At 38.0% G+C, this 19,271-nt stretch overlaps 5 protein-coding genes and 1 pseudogene across 7 annotated transcripts in view; 2 read left to right on the top strand and 4 right to left on the bottom strand.

Annotated features, from left to right (window-relative positions):
* The window catches only part of LOC131015234 (probable glycosyltransferase At3g07620), a 1,181,237-nt gene that overhangs the window by 926,693 nt on the left and 235,273 nt on the right, over nucleotides 1-19,271 (bottom strand). The window lies entirely within an intron of this gene.
* On the top strand, nucleotides 1,908-2,871 carry LOC131019104 (peptidyl-prolyl cis-trans isomerase CYP23-like; annotated as a pseudogene).
* LOC131019103 (receptor kinase-like protein Xa21) lies at nucleotides 5,970-9,810 on the bottom strand. Its single transcript, XM_057947785.1, has 3 exons — nucleotides 8,571-9,810; nucleotides 6,493-8,484; nucleotides 5,970-6,395 (listed from the first exon to the last, which is right to left on the bottom strand). The coding sequence occupies exons 1-3, from the start codon at nucleotides 8,806-8,808 to the stop codon at nucleotides 6,061-6,063; spliced, it is 2,565 nt and encodes an 854-aa protein (XP_057803768.1). The 5' UTR covers nucleotides 8,809-9,810; the 3' UTR covers nucleotides 5,970-6,060.
* On the bottom strand, nucleotides 8,838-9,779 carry LOC131019102 (receptor kinase-like protein Xa21). The gene has a single exon (XM_057947784.1). The coding sequence runs from the start codon at nucleotides 9,777-9,779 to the stop codon at nucleotides 8,838-8,840; it is 942 nt and encodes a 313-aa protein (XP_057803767.1).
* On the bottom strand, nucleotides 11,454-17,845 carry LOC131015235 (uncharacterized). 3 transcript variants are annotated; one of them, XM_057943536.1, is made up of 9 exons: nucleotides 17,631-17,780; nucleotides 17,377-17,451; nucleotides 16,893-17,164; nucleotides 16,116-16,776; nucleotides 15,335-15,531; nucleotides 14,995-15,239; nucleotides 14,032-14,815; nucleotides 12,690-13,511; nucleotides 11,454-12,542 (listed from the first exon to the last, which is right to left on the bottom strand). In XM_057943536.1, the coding sequence occupies exons 2-7, from the start codon at nucleotides 17,395-17,397 to the stop codon at nucleotides 14,121-14,123; spliced, it is 2,091 nt and encodes a 696-aa protein (XP_057799519.1). In that variant the 5' UTR covers nucleotides 17,398-17,451; nucleotides 17,631-17,780; the 3' UTR covers nucleotides 11,454-12,542; nucleotides 12,690-13,511; nucleotides 14,032-14,120. The 3 variants fall into 3 exon arrangements, with proteins under 3 accessions (XP_057799519.1, XP_057799518.1, XP_057799520.1); XM_057943535.1 differs by having other exon boundaries at nucleotides 11,454-13,511; XM_057943537.1 differs by having other exon boundaries at nucleotides 11,454-13,511; nucleotides 17,377-17,845.
* LOC131015250 (leucine-rich repeat extensin-like protein 4) lies at nucleotides 11,768-13,762 on the top strand. The gene has a single exon (XM_057943559.1). It carries the CDS (start codon nucleotides 11,768-11,770, stop codon nucleotides 13,388-13,390), a length of 1,623 nt encoding a protein of 540 aa, XP_057799542.1. The 3' UTR covers nucleotides 13,391-13,762.

Below are 19,271 nucleotides of genomic sequence, written 5' to 3'. Positions count from 1 at the left end.
AAGGCTCAAATCGATTCTTGTACAGATTTTGTTCTAACACATGTTCTTCGATTCTATTTCATTTAATCTTTTCATGTATATCAACACATGTAAAAACAGTATTCAGTATCTCCTTGTTGTATTTAGCAGTTGGTTTTATTCGTGCTATGATGTTGAACATGAATGAATAAGTAGAGGGATTAATAGGTGAAACCTTTTTGGATTTATTCTGAGATGTTGCTGGTTCTGCAGAGAAGGAATAATGTGCAGAGGTATCTATGAGATGCAATATGCAATATGAAATATGAGATCATGGAATTGCTGTGAGGAAGAAAAGAAGAAGAAGAAGAAAAAAAAAGAAAAAAAAAAAGAAGACGAAATGAATTGACGGAAAAACATTACCGTGCAAGTTTGCTGCAGGGGTGAAGGTGAATCAAACGAGTTCGAGGGTTTTTTAGGACAATAACTTAGGTTGATTTGAAAATTAGGACAATAACTTAGGTTGATTTGAAAATTATGACAAAAACTTTTGGATTTATAAAAATTGGACACTAATTTTTTTTAGAGTAAAATAGGACACTAATTAATAAGTGTTGCACCCGCAGGACAATTCTCGGTCGAGAAAATGTCCTATTTTTAGGATGCTTATTAATTAGTGTCCTATTTTACTCTAAAAAAAATTAGTGTCCTATTTTTAGGGTTAATTGCATCAAAATGCCTGACCTTTTCCCAAATTTTGATTTTTTGACAAACTTTTTAATTGTAGCAAAAATTTTAGCTACGTTTCAATTTATTGCAATGTCCGTCCCGCGTATATTTCCGGCCAAATCCATTCATTTCCAGCCAATTTATTTTAGCTACGTTTCAATTTATTACAATGAATTTGAGACAACAATGTTTCATTACCCGGCACGACATGCCACCTAAGCTTTACGGAGGTCCACCTCAGCATGGATTTGGCCGAAAATATACGCGGGACGGACATTGCAATAAATTGAAATGTAGCTAAAATTTTTGCTACAATTAAAAAGTTTGTCAAAAAACCAAATTTTGAGAAAATGTCAGGTATTTTGATGCAATTAACCCCCTATTTTTACAAGTCCGAAAGTTTTTATCCTAATTTCTAAATCAACAGAAGTTACTGTCCTAAAAAATCCTCTAACTCTGAATCAGACACTCACCCCTATTTGATTAAATCAATTTGTAGTACATCTTAATTAAGGGTAATTCTATCATAGCCCTCATTTTACTCCTTACAGTCTCTTTATAAAATACTAGTAGAGATGACGTGCGTTCGCACGTAAAAAGAAATTATTTTAATGAATAAAATTTTATGCGTGTAAATTTATAGTATTTTATTTCATTTTATAGCAATATTTATCATTTTAATGTATTTTTGAACCAATTATTTATTAATATTTTAAAAGTACATGTTATAGAACTCATAAAATTAAAATTAAAACCTAATTTTATTTAATTAAACGTCAACTAATTTTGTCTTCATATTTATTTTATTGGTTTCATCTTTACATAATTAATTTTAATTCCAAAGATTCTAGCAAAATTAAAATTGTGATTGTTTGTATTTTTTAATTCTAAATTATTAAAATTATATAATAAAAAATAGTAACTTATATGATGAACAAGAGTCCTAATGGATACTACTAACTATTAAAATATAAAGGATAAACCATAATATATTTATAGATATATTATATGTATAATATATTAAATTACGCAATTGACCTTAAATTAATTCTATATGTATGCGGGATATAGTAGGCAAATCAAATTTTGTAAAATAAGACTCTTTTATAATAGATATAGATTAATAATAATTAATTAAAAAAATTACTATTTACCCTATATTTTATAGCCCCCAATTAAGAACACACACTTACACACAAAGAGCTCCAACGTCAACAAAAATGAGCGGTATTCATGTGATCTTTTTTTGATAAATTAACAGTAATTAAATAAAGAAGAAATTTAAAGGACGCGCCACAAGTGATCTTGATCCTCATTTCGCGGTTCCATCATTGCAATTGCTAGAGTTCCTGAATTCGTGTCTTATTTCAGACAAATTATGGGGACATAGAGTTTGGTTTCTATCATCAAAGAAAGTTAAACACATTTTCAAGCTTTCGGTTGGGATGTTATAACACCAACCATTTCTTCGGGGTAGATAAGGGTTTTGTCGCTCAGGTTGTTGGATTAAGAACTGCTCCAATGAATGAAGTGCAGAAGTTGGAAGCTGAGAAAAGCATTGTTGGTGAATTTAGTGATGTGAAGCATGTCAGAGGTATTCTTTCTATGGGAAGATATTTTGATCTAGACATCAAAATATTTGGTAAAGTTACTAAGGGTGATGAAACCTTGAGGAAACTGGGGGAAGTTCCTACCCAGAGGAAGAAGGAATATTTGTAATGCCAACTGAGCGTATCACTATTTTCTCTACATACTAATACGATGAGTCAGGCGGTTTTTTAGGACAATAACTTAAGTCGATTTTTGTCCTAATATCCAAATCTACCTAAGTTACTGTCCTAAAAAACCCTCTGACTCCTACTATGATACTGAGATGGAAAATTGTGAAGACGATAGGTTGGTATTGAAAACGAGGCTTCTGGCATCGGCTATAGAATTTGAAAAAACAGATAATGAAATGTTTTCCGTAACCTATCAAGGGCTGTTGGGCCATCATCAACAGGCTCACATGTAGTAGGTGTTTTCTTTTTTCTGTATCACATTTTGTTGGGGAGCCAAGATGGAGAAGCTGAGCAGCGTGATAGGCCCAGCATTCAGCGGCACAATTGCCAGCGAGATAGTCACGCTAACGGCTGCTGCTGCAACATGTATGAGCTACTACTTTCATATTAGGACAACAAAAGTTTTGAGATGAACCAAGAAATTATTTCTTGTTGGCAAAATGCATATTGGCTTGTCTCTCTACGTTGTGAACAAAAGTTTCACATTAATACTTTCATATATATCAATTTTGAGATGAGCTAGTACTTTCATATTGGTGTGTCTCTCTAAGTTGTTGGCAAAATTCATTAAAGATAAACAGCGTCCATTTCAACATAAAACTTCCAATTCTATTTGGTACATAAGAACCAATCATATTGAAAATAATTATATATGAACATATATGTCCTATTTTATGTTGAAATTTATTGAATATAAGAGGTGATACTCATACTGTAAGCATGTCAATTCATAATGGTGAGAGAAGAGCAACCCAACAAGCCGCGATGGTGGGAGTTGGACGAAGACGATGGCGGGGATTTGGATTTCCTGCTGCCGCGAAGCAGGTCATCGAGCGCTGCTCCTGGCACAAGTTCGGTGATGCCGTGCACGAGGCCGTCGGCAGCCGCCTCACCATGGTGTCCACGGAAGAGACCCTCCTTGAACGCACCTGTGCTGCTGGTACAAAAGCAGAGGAAGCTGAGGCTGCTGGCGATTCTTTAGCTCAAATGGGGAAAGGAGGAGTAGTATTCATGGTTTGTAGGATGTGTGGGAAGAAGGGTGATCACTGACACTGGACCTCGAGATGTCCATATATACAAGGTTCTTGCTCAACCAAGTAGGCGTTTGTTAATTTAAAATTTAATTTGGAGGCTATAAAATAAAGGATAAAATAATAAATTTCTAATTAGTTGTTATTAATATTTTAAAAAGATAGTTACAACTCACGACTCACGAGAAGTAAAATGGGGGCTATGAATTGAATCACCCTTAAACAAAATGTCCAATTTATGAGATGAGATCCAGTGTCCCACAATTTTATGTGTACCACTGTGTCTCATGCTTATATCTATTATTTTAAAAATATTTTTTATAAAAATAAAATTTATTATAATACTATGAATTATATTTAATTTTTATTTCAAAAAATTAAAATAACAAAGCCCAACTCTCAATACTCCCTCAAAATCGGTCTCTCTCTAAGCTCTCCCTAAATCATGCTCAGGAGCCATTTCTCTCTCTCTCTCGATCCGCCTCTCCTCTCCGTTGAGTTGCCGTCGTCTGACTTTGTGCCGGGCGGATTCCGTATGTAAGGGCGAAGCCCGGATTTAAGTTTGGGGCTGAACTTGCACGGGGGTTCATTTTTTATATTTAAGGTATTTTTTTAATTAAAAATCGAGCATAATAGTACTAATAACGAACAACATTTTCATAGGTTATATAGTTTCAATATATTACAAAAAAAAATTGAACATTTTTTATTAAAAGACAAGCATAATATATAGTAGTAATAACAAACAAATTTTTTTTTTCTTGTATTTCGTACATTTTAGACATATTCTATTAAAAGACAATCATAACAATAATAATAATAAACAATATTTTCATAGATTATATAGTTTTAAATAACACAGTTATCCTTAAGTTATCCAATGAAGGGATGGGGAGAGAAAGCCCAAACTTCATTTCCTCGCCTCGCCTCCTTCTCTCTGAGGTCCGCCACCGTGATTAGACCGCCGTTGCTGCTATACTCTTATACAGGCGAGACAACAAGAGTTTGCCGTCATCGTTCTCTTGGTTGGACTGAACAAGGCAGCCGGCCCTCCTCCAACAAAAGCTAAGTTCTTATTCTAACTCCACTGCGAAATCCGCCCTATCTATTTGTATTGCGTGTGCGAGGTCTTGTTGAGCTACTGTAATATATATGGTTCCTCATGTTGAACTGCTATTCTATTTCGAGGGTATTACCTTTGTGTTTGCTTTATGCAGTTCAAGCTTGTTGGAGAAACAGATCGAAACCAAGAAAATTAAGAGCACAACAAGTTTACGTGGTTCGGCCATTGGCCTACGTCCACGGAGGGTAAAGAGTAACTTTTATTATTCACTCCGGAGAAACGCCGGAGACAACACACCACCTCAAAATACAAGAAAACTCGACTCAACTTTACAGTAGGATGCACACAGTTGCAGCTGCAACCACACACACGCGAAGAAGATGAAGATTAAACTAACTTCTAACTGAAAACTAATTCATATAGCTCGCTTAAAACAAAACGACACCGTAAGAGCAAAAACGTAACCCCCAACTTATAAAAGTGTTACACGCTTTCAGCTAACATCTAATAACACTGAAGTCCCTCACTAATCCACATATAGCAAAAGAACCCCAGCTTCGAAGACACATTAATCTTCACAAAGCTTGCTGCAGAGAAGGGGAGAGTAGGGGAAAGGGCAGCACACACACGTTTCTCTTCCCTTTCTTTTTTCTTTCCTTTGCCATTTTTTTCTTTCCTTTCCTTGAAAGTCAGCAGTGTGTACTTGCTAGATGATGGTCTATTTAGGAAGATATAGAAATGAAGCTGAATGTAAGTCGAAAAATTGGAAGGTGTGGTGTGATAAATTGTATGGGTTTTTCATTTACTGAAAGATGCAGTAACAATTATCGCATTACTGGATTTAAATATAATTAAAAGAGCGGGTTATTACATACTCCTCCGTCTCAACTATCTTAAAACCTTTGTCTCAGCTAACCATAGGAATCATAATTGCAAAAAATAAAAAAATAAAAAATCATTCAATAATATAGTGAGCTGGCAAAACAAAAACAAGAAAAACTCGCGAACAATGGGAAACTCCAAATTGATACTAAGAAACCACGTTTAGTAAGCTAGGCAAGAACAGTGATGAAGAAATATACAGAAACACGATACTAAGAAACCACGTTTAGTAAGCTAGGCAAGAACAATGATGAAGAAATATACAGAAACATTATGCTCTTTAACAACAAGATAATCTAAGCAAACTAAGACCATAAAAACAAGAAGATAATATTAAGATCGTGTATGCGCTTCCGGGCAGCTTGATCAAGTTCGGCTGCGAACGAAATATAAAAATTTTCATAACTCTATTGAGAGTGGTTGTTTTAGTTGGTGAGAATGGTGAGGCAGAGGCGTTCTTCAGAAAGATTTTGCCTTATAAGTTGTGACAAAGAAGATTATATGTAAACTCAAGAACATAAAATATGCATGAAAGAGGGATAGAAAAACCTTGAGTATCAATAAAATGGTAATAGAACAATATTATCTTAGAACTTTGAAATAGCTTACTTGAATCTCATTGGGAAAATCGATGTTTGATTTTCTGCAACTCTGCATGTGCTTGTTTCATGTTGATTCTATCCCCGGGAGAGTCGGCAGAGCATTTCAAAGCCAATTCGAGTATGGATGATACACACTTCATAATCTTGTCAATCATTTCTTCCTCCAAATTCATGACTAAGTTGGCATCTATCACTTCATCTGAAAGTGAGAGTTCTACCCATCTCTTTAAGCTCATATCTCCGCAAAACATATCATCACTAGGCCTTTTTCTCGTAAAAGTTTCAATCAACATCACCCCGTAGCTATACACATCACACCTTGTTGAAACTAGCCCTTCCAAGCCATACTCTGGAACAACAAAAATCATCATTTATGCAAGTAAGGAAGACACAATAATTAATTGATTGAAAGTGAAGTGCAATCAATATATTTAGAGAAACTTCACCTGGAGCTATGTAACCCAATGTTGCTAGCGTGTTGGTTAACACAAAGCTATCACCACCGCATAACAACTTTGCTATCCCAAAGTCGCTTACATGGGCAACCATGTCTTCATCTAACAGCACATTACTAGGCTTCAAGTCATTGTGGACAATGGGCATTGAATAACCGTGGTGAAGATACTCCAAAGCAGATGCAACATCAATCATTATATTCAATCTTTCCATCATATTCAAGCAATAGTTGTGGGAATATAACCATTTTTCAAGGTTTCCCTTTGGCATATATTCAAGTACTAATGCCTTGAACTCTTCATTGGAGCAACTGCTTATGACGCTTGTCAGATTCCTGTGTCGAATGCTACGTAGTATCTCGCATTCGACATCGAATATTCTTGAAATACCTTCTAGCTGCATATTAAACACCTTGACAACGATATTCTTCCCATTGTTAAGAATTCCTTTATAAACAGAGCAAGAACTCCCAGTGCCAAGTAAATTGCTTTCATCAAATCTTTCTGTTGCTTGTAGCAATTCATAATAAGAGATTCTTTCCGGCACAATGAATATCAACTCATCAACTTCTCTAGTCGTCTTATCTTTCCTTTTGTTTCTGACAATTATAAAGGCCAAAGAAACAACTGAGATGAAAGCCACAACCCCGAAAACAATAAATGAAGCTCGTTCCACCTTCTTTCTCTTTGATCTGTGATTAGAAATTGAAGAGCAAATTTGGACATGGAACTTGGGGATTCCACACAATGCCTCATTACCCTTAAAAGAATCCATAGTGAAGTTTCTAAAACAACCTCCATTAGGAATTTCTCCACTTAAACTATTGAAAGAGACATTAAAGTAGTCGAGGTGTTGAAGTGCTTCTAAAGACTTTGGAATTGAACCAGAGAGGTTGTTGTACGACAGGTCGAGATTTGCCAAACTGATCATGCTTCCCATAGACATAGGAATAGAACCTTCTAGTCTATTATTTGCCAAAGACAGATTAATCAAATTCTGCAACTTCCCAATAGTGCTAGGAATTGACCCTGACAATTGATTCATCGATAGGTTTATATGTATTACTGCTCCTAAGTTACTTATCTCTTGTGGTAAGAACCCATTTAATGAATTCGAGGACAAGTCTAGAGAGTTCAAATCTTTTAGGACCCATAAGCTTGAAGGTATGCTTGAATTCAAAACGTTGGAGTGTAGAAAAAGATTTCTTAAAGAAGAGACATTTCCTAGACATTTAGGAATTGGGCCTGAAAATTGATTCCGGCTCATACTTAAAGTATTGAGGCTGAATAGATTACATATAGCATGTGGTATTGAGCCTCCCAACATGTTATCAAGCAGATATAATCCTTGAAGTTCATGCAAATGGCTTATAGTTAGTGGAATATTACCAGATAACTCATTTGCTAACAACACCAATGTCATCAAATTGCTTAAATTGCCTATTTCAACAGGAATGTTGCCTCTGAATTTGCAGTTGCCGGCGGTGAATGTTTGAAGTGAGGAAGATAAGTTCCCGAGAGAAGCTGGAATGACACCATTTAGAGGATTATCATCAATTGACAAAATAGTTAGAGACTTGCAATTTGTCAATGAAGTAATGAAGGAAGAAGATGGTGCCTGGGTAAGATTGTTGCTGAACAGTTCAAGACTTTGTAGATGTCTTAGGTTGCCGAGATGAGTAGGTATATAACCACTCAATTTGTTTTCAGCAAGTGAGAGAAATGTGAGTTGAGAACAGTTAGAGATGGAGTTGGGTATTGCTCCGGTGATAGAATTTCCGCCAAGAAAAAGTTCTTCGAGAGAGGGAGAGACATGGCATAAATGGGTTGGAAGAACCCCTGACAGAGCATTGCCGAGAAGTGAAAGAATCCGAAGAGTTGAAATGTTAAAGAGCTCATGTGGAATCGAACCACTCAAGCTGTTCAACTGTAGTCCTAATGTCTCCAAATGGTAAAGTTGGCCAAATTCAGTGGGAATAAGACCTGCAAAACATGAGATTTCCAATCTGTAGCTAAAAACACATATTGTACCTAAACAGATAATTTACATGAAAATTACTCACTTGTACCTGTAAAATGGTTATCTTGGAGATCCAAATTTGTTAGCATGGTAATATTCCCGACATCCCTTGAAAGGTTCCCCGTGAATTTGTTGCGCCCTAGATTTATGTTTTGCAGAGCAGACATATTCATGAAAATATTGAAATCAATTGAGCCCGCAATCTCATTCCGTTCAGCACCAAAAGTAAGCAGACTCTGAAGATAGCCAATCTCATGTGGTAGTATTCCTGGCAAAAAAAGTGTCATGAAACTAATAAAATCTTATTTACACAAATTTATGTGATAAGAACTTGAACCATACCATTCAAATTGTTACCACCAAGAGCTAAAAACTGAAGAGATGTTAAGTAGCCGATTTCTGAAGGTATCTCCCCAGTACTAAAAGAGTTGTAAGAGAGGCTCAACACCTCAAGCCGTGAACAGTGGGATAGATTCGTGGGAATCGCGCCACTTAGCTGATTGAAAGAAAGATAAATCCCACCAAGAAATGGAAGATTACGGCACATGTCTGTTGGAAGACTTCCACTCAATTCATTGTATGTGAAGCCCATAGCTACAAGGGTCGAGATGTTGAATATGGCTGATGGTATAGCACCGGAGAGATGATTACGTTGAACATACAGAGTTTGTAGACTTTGAAGTCTTCCCAACTCTTTTGGAATTTCTCCACTTAGAGAATTGGATCTTAAGTCAAGAAATTGTAGGTTTGTGAGGTTTGAGAGCGATTTTGGGATGGAACCTATGAAGCTGTTGTTGCGTAAATTCAAGTACTCTAATTTTGGTAACTGACCCAACATCGGAGGGATGTCTCCGGTGAAGTTGTTGAGTCGGAAAGATATGAACTTCAAACGGCGAAGGAGAGACAGCTCTTGAGGCAAATCTCCATGGAAAAGGTTGTTGGTGAGGTCGAGGGAGACGAGGAAGGAGAGGTGTCGGAGCTGCGGTGGAATGGTGGCGGAGAGAGCCATGTTGGAGAGATTCAAGGCAGCTACTCTGTGGTGGCGGAAGCTGCAAGTGACGCCAATCCAGGTGCAGACGGAGGTGGAGTTGGTCCAATTAGTTGCAAGTAAAAGAGATGTATGTTTGAGTGAAAGAAGGGCAGTTTGATCAGTTGCAAGGCTCAGAGGTTGTTTGGCTTTGGCTTCAGAATTAAGCATTGGGAAGGTTATGGTGATTAGGAATGCATACAGCAAAATGCAAGAAAGCTTTTTCTCCATGGCTGCAAATTAATTGTGATTGTATTATGATAATTAAGTCGCTAATAACTGCAAGCTATATACACAAATATTACAAGACTTGAGAGTCAAGTCTTTTTTGTTTTTTCCGTTTGAGTCAAGTCGATCGTTAGATGTTATTTCCATCCCTACTCTCTCGTGGTCCATACAAATACATGACCATCACTTTATCTCCTTAATTCAACACTTCTTAATCTCCGTGTCCAAAAGAAACGAGCCATTATTTCTGGGACGGAGGGAGTACAAGACTTGAGAGTCTTGATGGGTGTGGGTTTTCCATCCCTACTCTCTCGTGGTCCATACAAATGTCGACCCGACTGAGAAGAAGACAAAGACGAAGACGAAGACTTGAGGTTGAGACAAAGACAGAGATGGAGACGAAGACGAAGGTGAAGAGTTGAGACAAAGACGCAGACGAAGACGAAGGTGAAGAGTTGAGACAAAGAGGGAGACGCAGACCAAGACTTGATCGATATAGAATCAAACTTTGGATCGAGAAAAGTCCCACTTGCAAAAGGATAATTTAAAGTGAGCGGTTGAGAGATGATCAATTGTTAAAAATTGTCTTCTACAGCATGAAGTGAGAGCGGTTGTGAGATTTCATGTTACATTCAGAGAAGCATAAGTTAGAAATTGAAAAAATTACAATTATTCATTCAAAACACAATATATTACATCGTGTATATATTGTTTGGCTTCCAATATTAAGTGATACTCGATTATTATGTCTATCAATTAAAAGGGGGACAAGAGTATGGCACAAAAAGAAATCAATGACTTTTTATCATGATTATAGTAAAAGTTGTCTTCAAATTCTTGAATAATTTTATTCAACTGCACATGGATTGCAATGGCGAGAATTTCAAATTTACGAATCATGACATTGAATTTGCATGCATTCATAAAGTTTGGTGCTAATTACTTTTTAAAATATGTCAAATTATTAGAATTCACACTTTACATGTATCTTAAATAATTTGTATGCCAACAACATAAATAAAATAAATAATTAGTCGGTGGGTATTGTGTAAAATTAGTTCATGCGTCAAGGCCAGTATATTCAATCGCGATACCAAAAATTATAAAATGTACCATTAATAAATAAATTATTACATTTGCGATTGGCTGCAAATCATGTGATTTGTTGAATTAAAATTTTATTAAGAAGGAACGAAAGAAAACCTAGAGAAAATCCATCGAATACACAAAAAAGTAAATTGAGGGCCGAACCTCATTAAAAATCTTCTCGGGAAAAAACTCAGAGGGGGAAAAATCCCGGAAAGGGAAAAAAGTATGTCTAAAATAAAAAAGACCAAAAAACCAAAAACCAGAGCAAAGAAATTTGATTAATTAGAAGTTAATTAACTTTTTGGAGATGATGGAATTTGAACCCTAAATCTTCTCAATAGATTTGAATGCTCTGCCAATTGAATTACCAGAGTATTATATACGTTACAAATTATCATGACTAATTCAATGCGACTAACTAATTATCAATACAATAAAAATCCAAAATGAAAATGGGAATGGTACTACTATTAAGTTGACAATTACTGGTCGAAGAGATAAAAATAAAATATTAAAAGAGAGGATTCAAATTATTGAAAAAATAAGGTGCCAAGTTCACAAACTGAACGCTATTTTCCAGGCACGCAATGACTATACTAAAATATTCAAATTCCTTTAAAATATACACATTTTTGTAAATATTACAGCATATGAAATACATTATACACAAAATTTAATACCTAAATACATACACATATATGTGGTGGATATTAACTAACATACACTAAACAAAATGCATGAAAATCTCATCTAAACTAACTATTCAGCAACAGAAAAATCAAAATTCATGCTACACCTCAGTTATTCTCAACAGCAAACTCACTCACTCAAAATCAATCAGATCTACAACAAGGCCTCATTCAATGCAGCTCCAAAACTCATAACAAACGAATTCAAAAACAATGAAGGGAGAGATTTACCATTTTCGTCGTTTTCACGCCTCGAAAATCTTGTTTCTCTGCACCATCTTTCTCCTCCTGCACGCCTCCGCCTCTCATCAGGAGGTGAGGTCTGTCGATCATCATGCCCCCAACGTCACGGATGATCCTCGTCACCAGAGGCAGCTCCTGTCCTACAACGGGGATCCTCTAGCAGTCGAGCCCGGGCTCGAGATTCCGAACCCTAGGTTGAGGAATGGCTACATTGCATTACAAGCTTGGAAGGAAGCCATCCTCTCTGATCCAAAGAACATCACTGCCAACTGGGTCGGAGAAGACGTTTGCAACTACACCGGTGTGTTCTGTTGGCCTACGCCTGAGTATCCGCACGAGCTTACGGTTTCAGGCATTGATCTCAACCATGGAGACATCGCGGGGAGCCTCCCCAATGAGCTGGGCCTGCTGTATGATCTTGCCTTAATCCACTTAAACTCGAATAGATTTTGTGGGACGATTCCCCAAAGTTTTGTCAACATGAAGCGCCTCCACGAGCTAGATCTAAGCAACAATCGCTTTGCAGGCACGTTCCCTGAAGTCATGCTCCAACTACCAAGCCTGAGGTACCTAGACATTCGTTTCAACGAATTCGAAGGCGAGCTCCCGAGGAAACTCTTTGAGACAGATCTTGATGCTATATTCGTCAACAACAACAGATTTTCTTCCGCCTTACCTGACAACATCGGCAAGTCACGTGTATCCGTCATCGTCCTGGCGCACAACAATTTTGGCGGATGTGTTCCTGCAGGTTTAGGCGAAATGGGAGAAACCTTAAACGAATTGATTCTCATAAACACAGGTCTATCATCGTGTTTCCCAAGTGAGATCTCGAAGCTGAAGAACTTGACCGTGCTAGATTTGAGCGATAACCAGATCGTAGGTCCATTACCTCATAGTATTGGAGAAATGGACAGCCTGGAGCAGCTGAATCTGGCACACAACATGATGTCTGGAAAGATTGCTGATCAGATATGTGAGCTTCCGAATTTGGTGAACTTTGCATACGACTACAATTTCTTCTCCGAAGAGTCTTCTTCATGCCCAAAGCTGCACAAGTTTGATGATAGAATGAATTGTTTAAGAGGCAGGCCGAACCAAAGATCTACTTTGGAGTGCCAAAGGTTTTTGTCTCGGACGGTTGACTGTAATAGCTTTAAATGTAATCATTCCGACCCAGAACCACCAAAGGTGCTGCCTTGCACGCCCCCACAACCACTCCCATCGCCGATCCCTGCTAAGCCGTCTCCAGCTCCGCCTGCCTTTTCTCCGCCTCCACCTACCAAGCCACAGCCCCGGCCACCAACGCAACCCTCATCACCGCCACAAGTTCAGCCCCGGCCACAACCACAACCATCATCACCGCCACAAGTTCAGCCCCGACCACAACCACAACCATCATCACCGCCAAAAGTTCAGCCCCGGCCACCACCACAACCATCATCACCTCCACAAGTTCAGCCTGCCATCTCCCCCAGCCCAAATTCATCTCCTGCTCCAAACTCTACAACACCAATGCCTCCGTGCCAGCAACCAGTAAATTCACCTCCTGCTCCAAACTCTACAACACCAAATCCACCATCGAACTCTTGATCACCTCCATCTCAGACTCCATGCATTCACTTCCATGTTCAGAAGCTACTCTACCACCGCTAGAACAACTGTTGTTTCTATTTGTCCCCGATACAACGAGATTCAATTCTTCAGATCATTCCTGCACATCAAGTGAAGTATGAATGATGTTAGATACATTTGAAGCTCCCAGTATCTCATTGTGCAAAAGGTAATCAAGGAACTTAAAGAAGATGATGGAAAAGGTACAAGAAGACTTTTTTTTTATTTTTTTGCACTTGTTAGGGAATAATTATTATCAGTCAGTGCAGTGACTGACATAGGCGACATTACTGCAGTTAATGTAAAGTTATGAGCTTCTACCTCTGAATAACTAGTTTTATGTTTAACTAATGCAAGGGTTGCAATTTTCAGTCATTATTGTCTCGTCATTTTATTTCACATGAATCTATTGCTTTGTAAATATAAAACTAAAAATTAACATTCATATGCATCACTGTGATCGAGTTTTGGGCCATATATAGTTCCTAATTATCGATATTGAAACAGAAAACAAGCACCCTGCTGAAAAATATATGATCAGGCTATCTGCAATTACGGCAAGTAGAAATACACATCTAAAAGAACAAAGTTGTAAGAAACCATTTAGAAGCTAGAATTACCAAAAAGGGGTCGCAAATTTTACGCTTCAGTTGCAGCAAATGATTTCAGGGATTGGAACTTGGAAGCAAGGCTAGCATAATTAATCAGATCAATTGATCCGTGGCGAAGGCTGAATATTTTCTGCCACCATGGAGTTTGTCCCTGAAGACACTGGCTGTAACAACCCACTGTTCGACAAATCCTCCAAGCTTTTGATGTCTTGTTGCATGCGATTCACGAGTGAAATTGCATGTCCAAGAACTAGAGGGTCATCTGGAAGATTCTGTAGCAGGCTAAGCAAGGCTTGCCTATAAACTTGAGCGGACAATAACGGCCTAGCTATCTGCCGACTACGGCAGAAAATTGCCACCTTGATTGTGTGTTTACACATATTACCCACCATTGACCAGGAGCAATCACAGAGCCCGAACTCAGAACCAGGATTCCATAATGTATAAGCCACACTACTATCTGCCTGAGAAACAACTTTTGCAAACTGGAGATTTTCCTCATCCAGCAGGACATCCATGTCCAAGATATGCTCTGCTTGATACCATGGGTTGGTTAAACTGAACCTATCCCTTAAGTTTTCAAAATACCCAGTCTCCACTATATATGTGTCGAACCAATAGAAGGAGTGGAATTGGGTTGTCAATGCATGAATCAACAAATCAATTCTCTGGTGTGATTTTTCCGGCAGCAAAGAGAGGACCCTCGATTTTAATCGTAGGTGATAGGATTCTATTGAAGCATAATGCTCTAGCCCTGCCACGGGGAGAGTCCTGACACAATTGAACCACAAATCTGCAATGCAACACTATCATATTAAAGTCTCCATTCCATGATTACAAATATGTGACAACGTGTGTAATACACCTTACCATGCAAAAAATGTTACAAAATCGATAAGCAACTAATTTTCCAAACTGTAAGAGCAAGAAACAAGTAACCTCACCTAATAAAACAAATAGGAAGGACTGTACCTATTTTTGGCAACCATTTATTTCTGAAATACTGTACAAATTCAGACTGATCGACAAATATTTGCAGGAACTCTTCAACAGCAACTGCAGTGCTCGACGCATTTCCTGTGCAATACAATATTCTGCCTAGGTGCTTAAACATCTCTCTTTGCACATCAAAATTGTGACAATGCTTTAATAGGCTTTTAAGCCAACCACGACGAACATGCCAGAGGCATAATAGAATTCGACACTGAAAAGCTTCACTGAGAAGAGGAGACACAGTGTTAGATGATAGATGGTACTACTTCAACTGCTACAAGAGAATGGCATAAATGAAAAATCCTTTTTTACTACATACCGAATAACAGAGAGATGAAAAGTGGGATCATCCACTAGAATTGCATAAGGTCTCCATCTTGTGTCCTTGCCACGTAGTCTCTCGACGAGAGATGGCATCCATTTATCGATATTACCACGAGAGGAGGATGTAATGATCCAGGCAACTGGAATTTCATTATGTGATGAGTCAAATGCTAGCAGAGAGTATAAAGTATTCTGTAAAAGTCCAAAGAGAAGGTAAAAGTCAAAAGGAGGTGGCAAACTAACAAAACATCTGATTTGAAAGTACCAAGATAATGCTCTCAGATTAAGGTGCCAAAATATGTACTGAATCTAATATATGCAAGCGTATTGTTAATTTCTTATCCCACTGTCTGAAGTTTCTGTTTACCTCACAAATGATTTGTAAATAAGACACAAACATCCAATTATACAAAGAGGCGAAAAACCCCCATAACACTAAGAAAACAATGTGGAATACTCCTTCTATCAAAGTGCACACAAAACATAATGGAAATTCCTTAAAGATAGCAAAGGAAAATGAAGCAGTTGGATTATTAGTTATTACCCTATCCACCTCCTCTTTGATTGCGATGGCAGATTGAAGTATACCTTACAAGTTCATATGCAATATTACGGTTTTAGCATGATAATTCGACAGGACTTGAATAGTTATGTATTTGTTTGCAAAGGATAGGACTTATGACCAAATTTTGTAATGGTCCAATTTAGAACTACTTGGGGGTGTGACACTCTTTCCTTTACCCTATAAACAAGAAAAATAATAAAATATACAGAACCTTAAGTCTCTTAGATCCAGATGCAGTATGAAAAGCTATGGATCCACTGTGTCCATAGCGAAGCATCTGCTGCAGCTGCCAGTCGGTCTGTAATCCTAATACAAATGTTTCAGAACCAGAACTCTCCTGAAAGTAAAAGACATGCTTATTGTGGCGTTGTACCCACATTTTCACACTGCATTCAACGTTGGAATGCAACTCATGGGAGGTGTTGCGTATAAGCCTTTCCATGTTACGAACATCATTGCGTGTCAGGAAATCATCGCGGTTGTGGGGACCCCCATGCCTCTGCACTTCTTCCATATGATGCTGGACTATTGTGTCTAAGGATACTCCAACATGAAGCATGGCCATCACCTTTTGACGAAGTTCGTCTGATATTCGAGGAGCATACATAGCTCTAGTTCCCAGAGCTTCTTGGTCAAGTATCCCATGGCAGGGAGCTCCTATTTTATCCACATGATTCCTCTGATTGTATATGATGAGAGCAAGTAGAGGCCGGGTGTATAAACGTTTAACAGTAAAGTGACAAAGACATCCCCGCATCATGTGCCTTCTCCCTGGCCTACTTCCCTTACCCGAAGCAGGTTTGACGCTCGAGTTTTCACCTATATGAGGTTCGGCATCCCTGTAGTCTTCAGGACCATAAGAGCACCAATACCTAGACAGAGAAATAGTTAATAATGCTACAATCTCTAACATGATTCGCAATGCTACTTCAAGGGTGCCATCTTCAAATCAAGCAACACAAAATACTACTTACAAGGAGTTACATACAATGTATACTCAAGATAACCATCAACTCTTGGTCTGTTCAGACTCCCTTCTGGTCTCTTCCTTCTTGATTCGACACGAAAGCTAGCTGGGCACTCTGCATTGCTGGATTCACCTTTCACAAAATCATCCACTCTAGAAAAAGGAATCAGTGCAATATCATCACCGCCTTGACGACCACCTTCTACTTTAACCCAATTTATATGAGCTGCAGAAAACTCGGAATAAGGAGGATCTTGCACCGGTAGGTTTAGTATGTCTTCCATCCTCGCCACCTAACACAATCGAATTATACGAACACAAGCAAGCAATCAAGCATTCAGCAAAATGCTGTAGAACATCAGTAAACAAGTATTTATTTTAATCTACAAGCTACGAAATAGTTCAATTTCAACAAGACTGTTATTGATTAAACACTGAAATTAGCATAAAGTATGATGAACAAATTTCAAAAAACAAACAAACAAAGATTGGAGGAAAATTGTACCTTTGCTTCATTGCTCTTCATTCTTTCCTCCTCCACGCTTATCTTCGGTGATTGAATCAAAAAATTCTGTATTTTCTGCAGAGCAAGGTGAAAAACTTCAACTCGGCATTCAAGGTGTGAAATTAATGGATTTTCAACTCTTATATTCGGTGACTGAATTAAAAAAAACTCATAATTTTCAGCTGGGTGAAGTTGCTAAACTTCAACTAGACATTCGAGTCTGCCAAATTACTGGATTTTCAATCGAGAATTACCGCGCAATGGTAGATAAAAATTGATTTGAGTAGAACAAACTCCAAGTCTGAAGAAGTTTTCTCGGGAGTTTGCTAATTTCTTCTTCCCCTCTCTCTTTTTTATTTTTCTATTTTTGGCTTGCATTATATACATGTACGGTATATGTATAAGTACCACTCTCAAAGAGTAACGTACAACCTTGCAAGCATGGGCTTCCATGAGCACTGCTTGCCCCATCGTATTTTAGATTTGAGGCTACAAATTATTGAAATCATTTCTTCTCTTATTATAAGTAAAATCACGTGTCTGTGTATTAAAATATATACTACTACATCGTAACGATTTATCGAAAAGAAATAGTATTGATTTTACATCTAATCGAATATAGTAATATTAAATTTATCGGAAATCATAATAGTCATAGAAAAGTTCATTAGCGTAATTAAAAACATATACTACTATATTTTGTTGGCTGTTTATATTCAACGCAAATTTCCATTTCATGGATTTAAGTGTGCAATCTTTTTTTTTTTTTAAGAACTAAGTGTTCGCATAAAAACATAAACGAAAAGAATTTGCATAAAAACATATACTTAAACACATTAAAGAATATGAGCCTGTTTCCTAATTTAGAAACCCTCTAATTCTTTAGTTATCTAATTATGTATTCTACAGCATCTTGTTTCAAGAAAGAAAAAAAAAAGGATAAAAATAATTAAAGATCTATTATTACTGTATCACTTTGATGGAGGAATGATATGTCTCAATTCAATATTTTTTTAGTGTAATTAATTTAACGATCAATAAATAACTTTGTGTGCATTTAATATAGTGTTCTCACAATAAACTACTCCCTCCGTCCCATTATTTATGGGACAAATTCCATTTTGGTTGTCCCAACATACATGGGACATTTCTATTTTAGGCAAAAATAAGGGATGGATTGAGCATTAAAATAATCCCTAATTATCCTTAAATAAATCATAACTCTATTCTCTCTCTCTTTCTCTCTCTCCTTCCCCCTACAGTCGCCGCCTGCTTCCCTTCTCTCTTCGCCTCCACCGCCACCACCGCCCGTCGCCTCCACCGCCACCACCGCCCTCGCGCCCCCCCCCCCCACCGCCCGGTCGCACCCGCGTCGCCGAAGGAGGGCGGCGCCGCCGACAAGAAGAAGAGGCGCGCCGTTCAAGAAGAAGCTTGCTCGGACCAGTAGCCGACATCTTTGGCCTCACTCCTTTCTCCAGGGCCTTTCGCTTTCTCCGTCTCCCACCCTCGTCGGCTTTGCGCCGTTCAGCGGCGCGGTTTTGCAGATCTTTTGTTTCAAATTTTCAGATTTTTTCCAGATTTCGGCAGATCTCGGCGTGGTTTTGGGATTTTTCCGATTTGATTTTTTTCGTTTGTGGATTTGGCATTTTCAGATTTTGATTTTTATTTCGCAGTTCAATGTTCTCGATTTTGTTTGTGGGCTTTGTTTTGATTTTGTTTGTGGGTTTTGCTGTTTGAGGACGAAGGAAGGAGGCGCACGTTCGTCAGTAGAAGATGGGTTTTGTTTGTGGAATTGTTTGTAGGTTTTGTTTGTGGGTTTTGCTGTTTGAGATGGAGGAGAGGGGGAAGAGGGAAGAGAGAAGGGAGAGAGAGAGGACAGGGGGATGATGGAGAGG

Source organism: Salvia miltiorrhiza, chromosome 3 (assembly GCF_028751815.1).
Source record: "Salvia miltiorrhiza cultivar Shanhuang (shh) chromosome 3, IMPLAD_Smil_shh, whole genome shotgun sequence".
Classification (NCBI taxonomy): domain Eukaryota; kingdom Viridiplantae; phylum Streptophyta; class Magnoliopsida; order Lamiales; family Lamiaceae; genus Salvia; species Salvia miltiorrhiza.
Note: the sequence above shows the minus strand (reverse complement) of the source record. Positions and strands in the feature narration are given on the sequence as shown.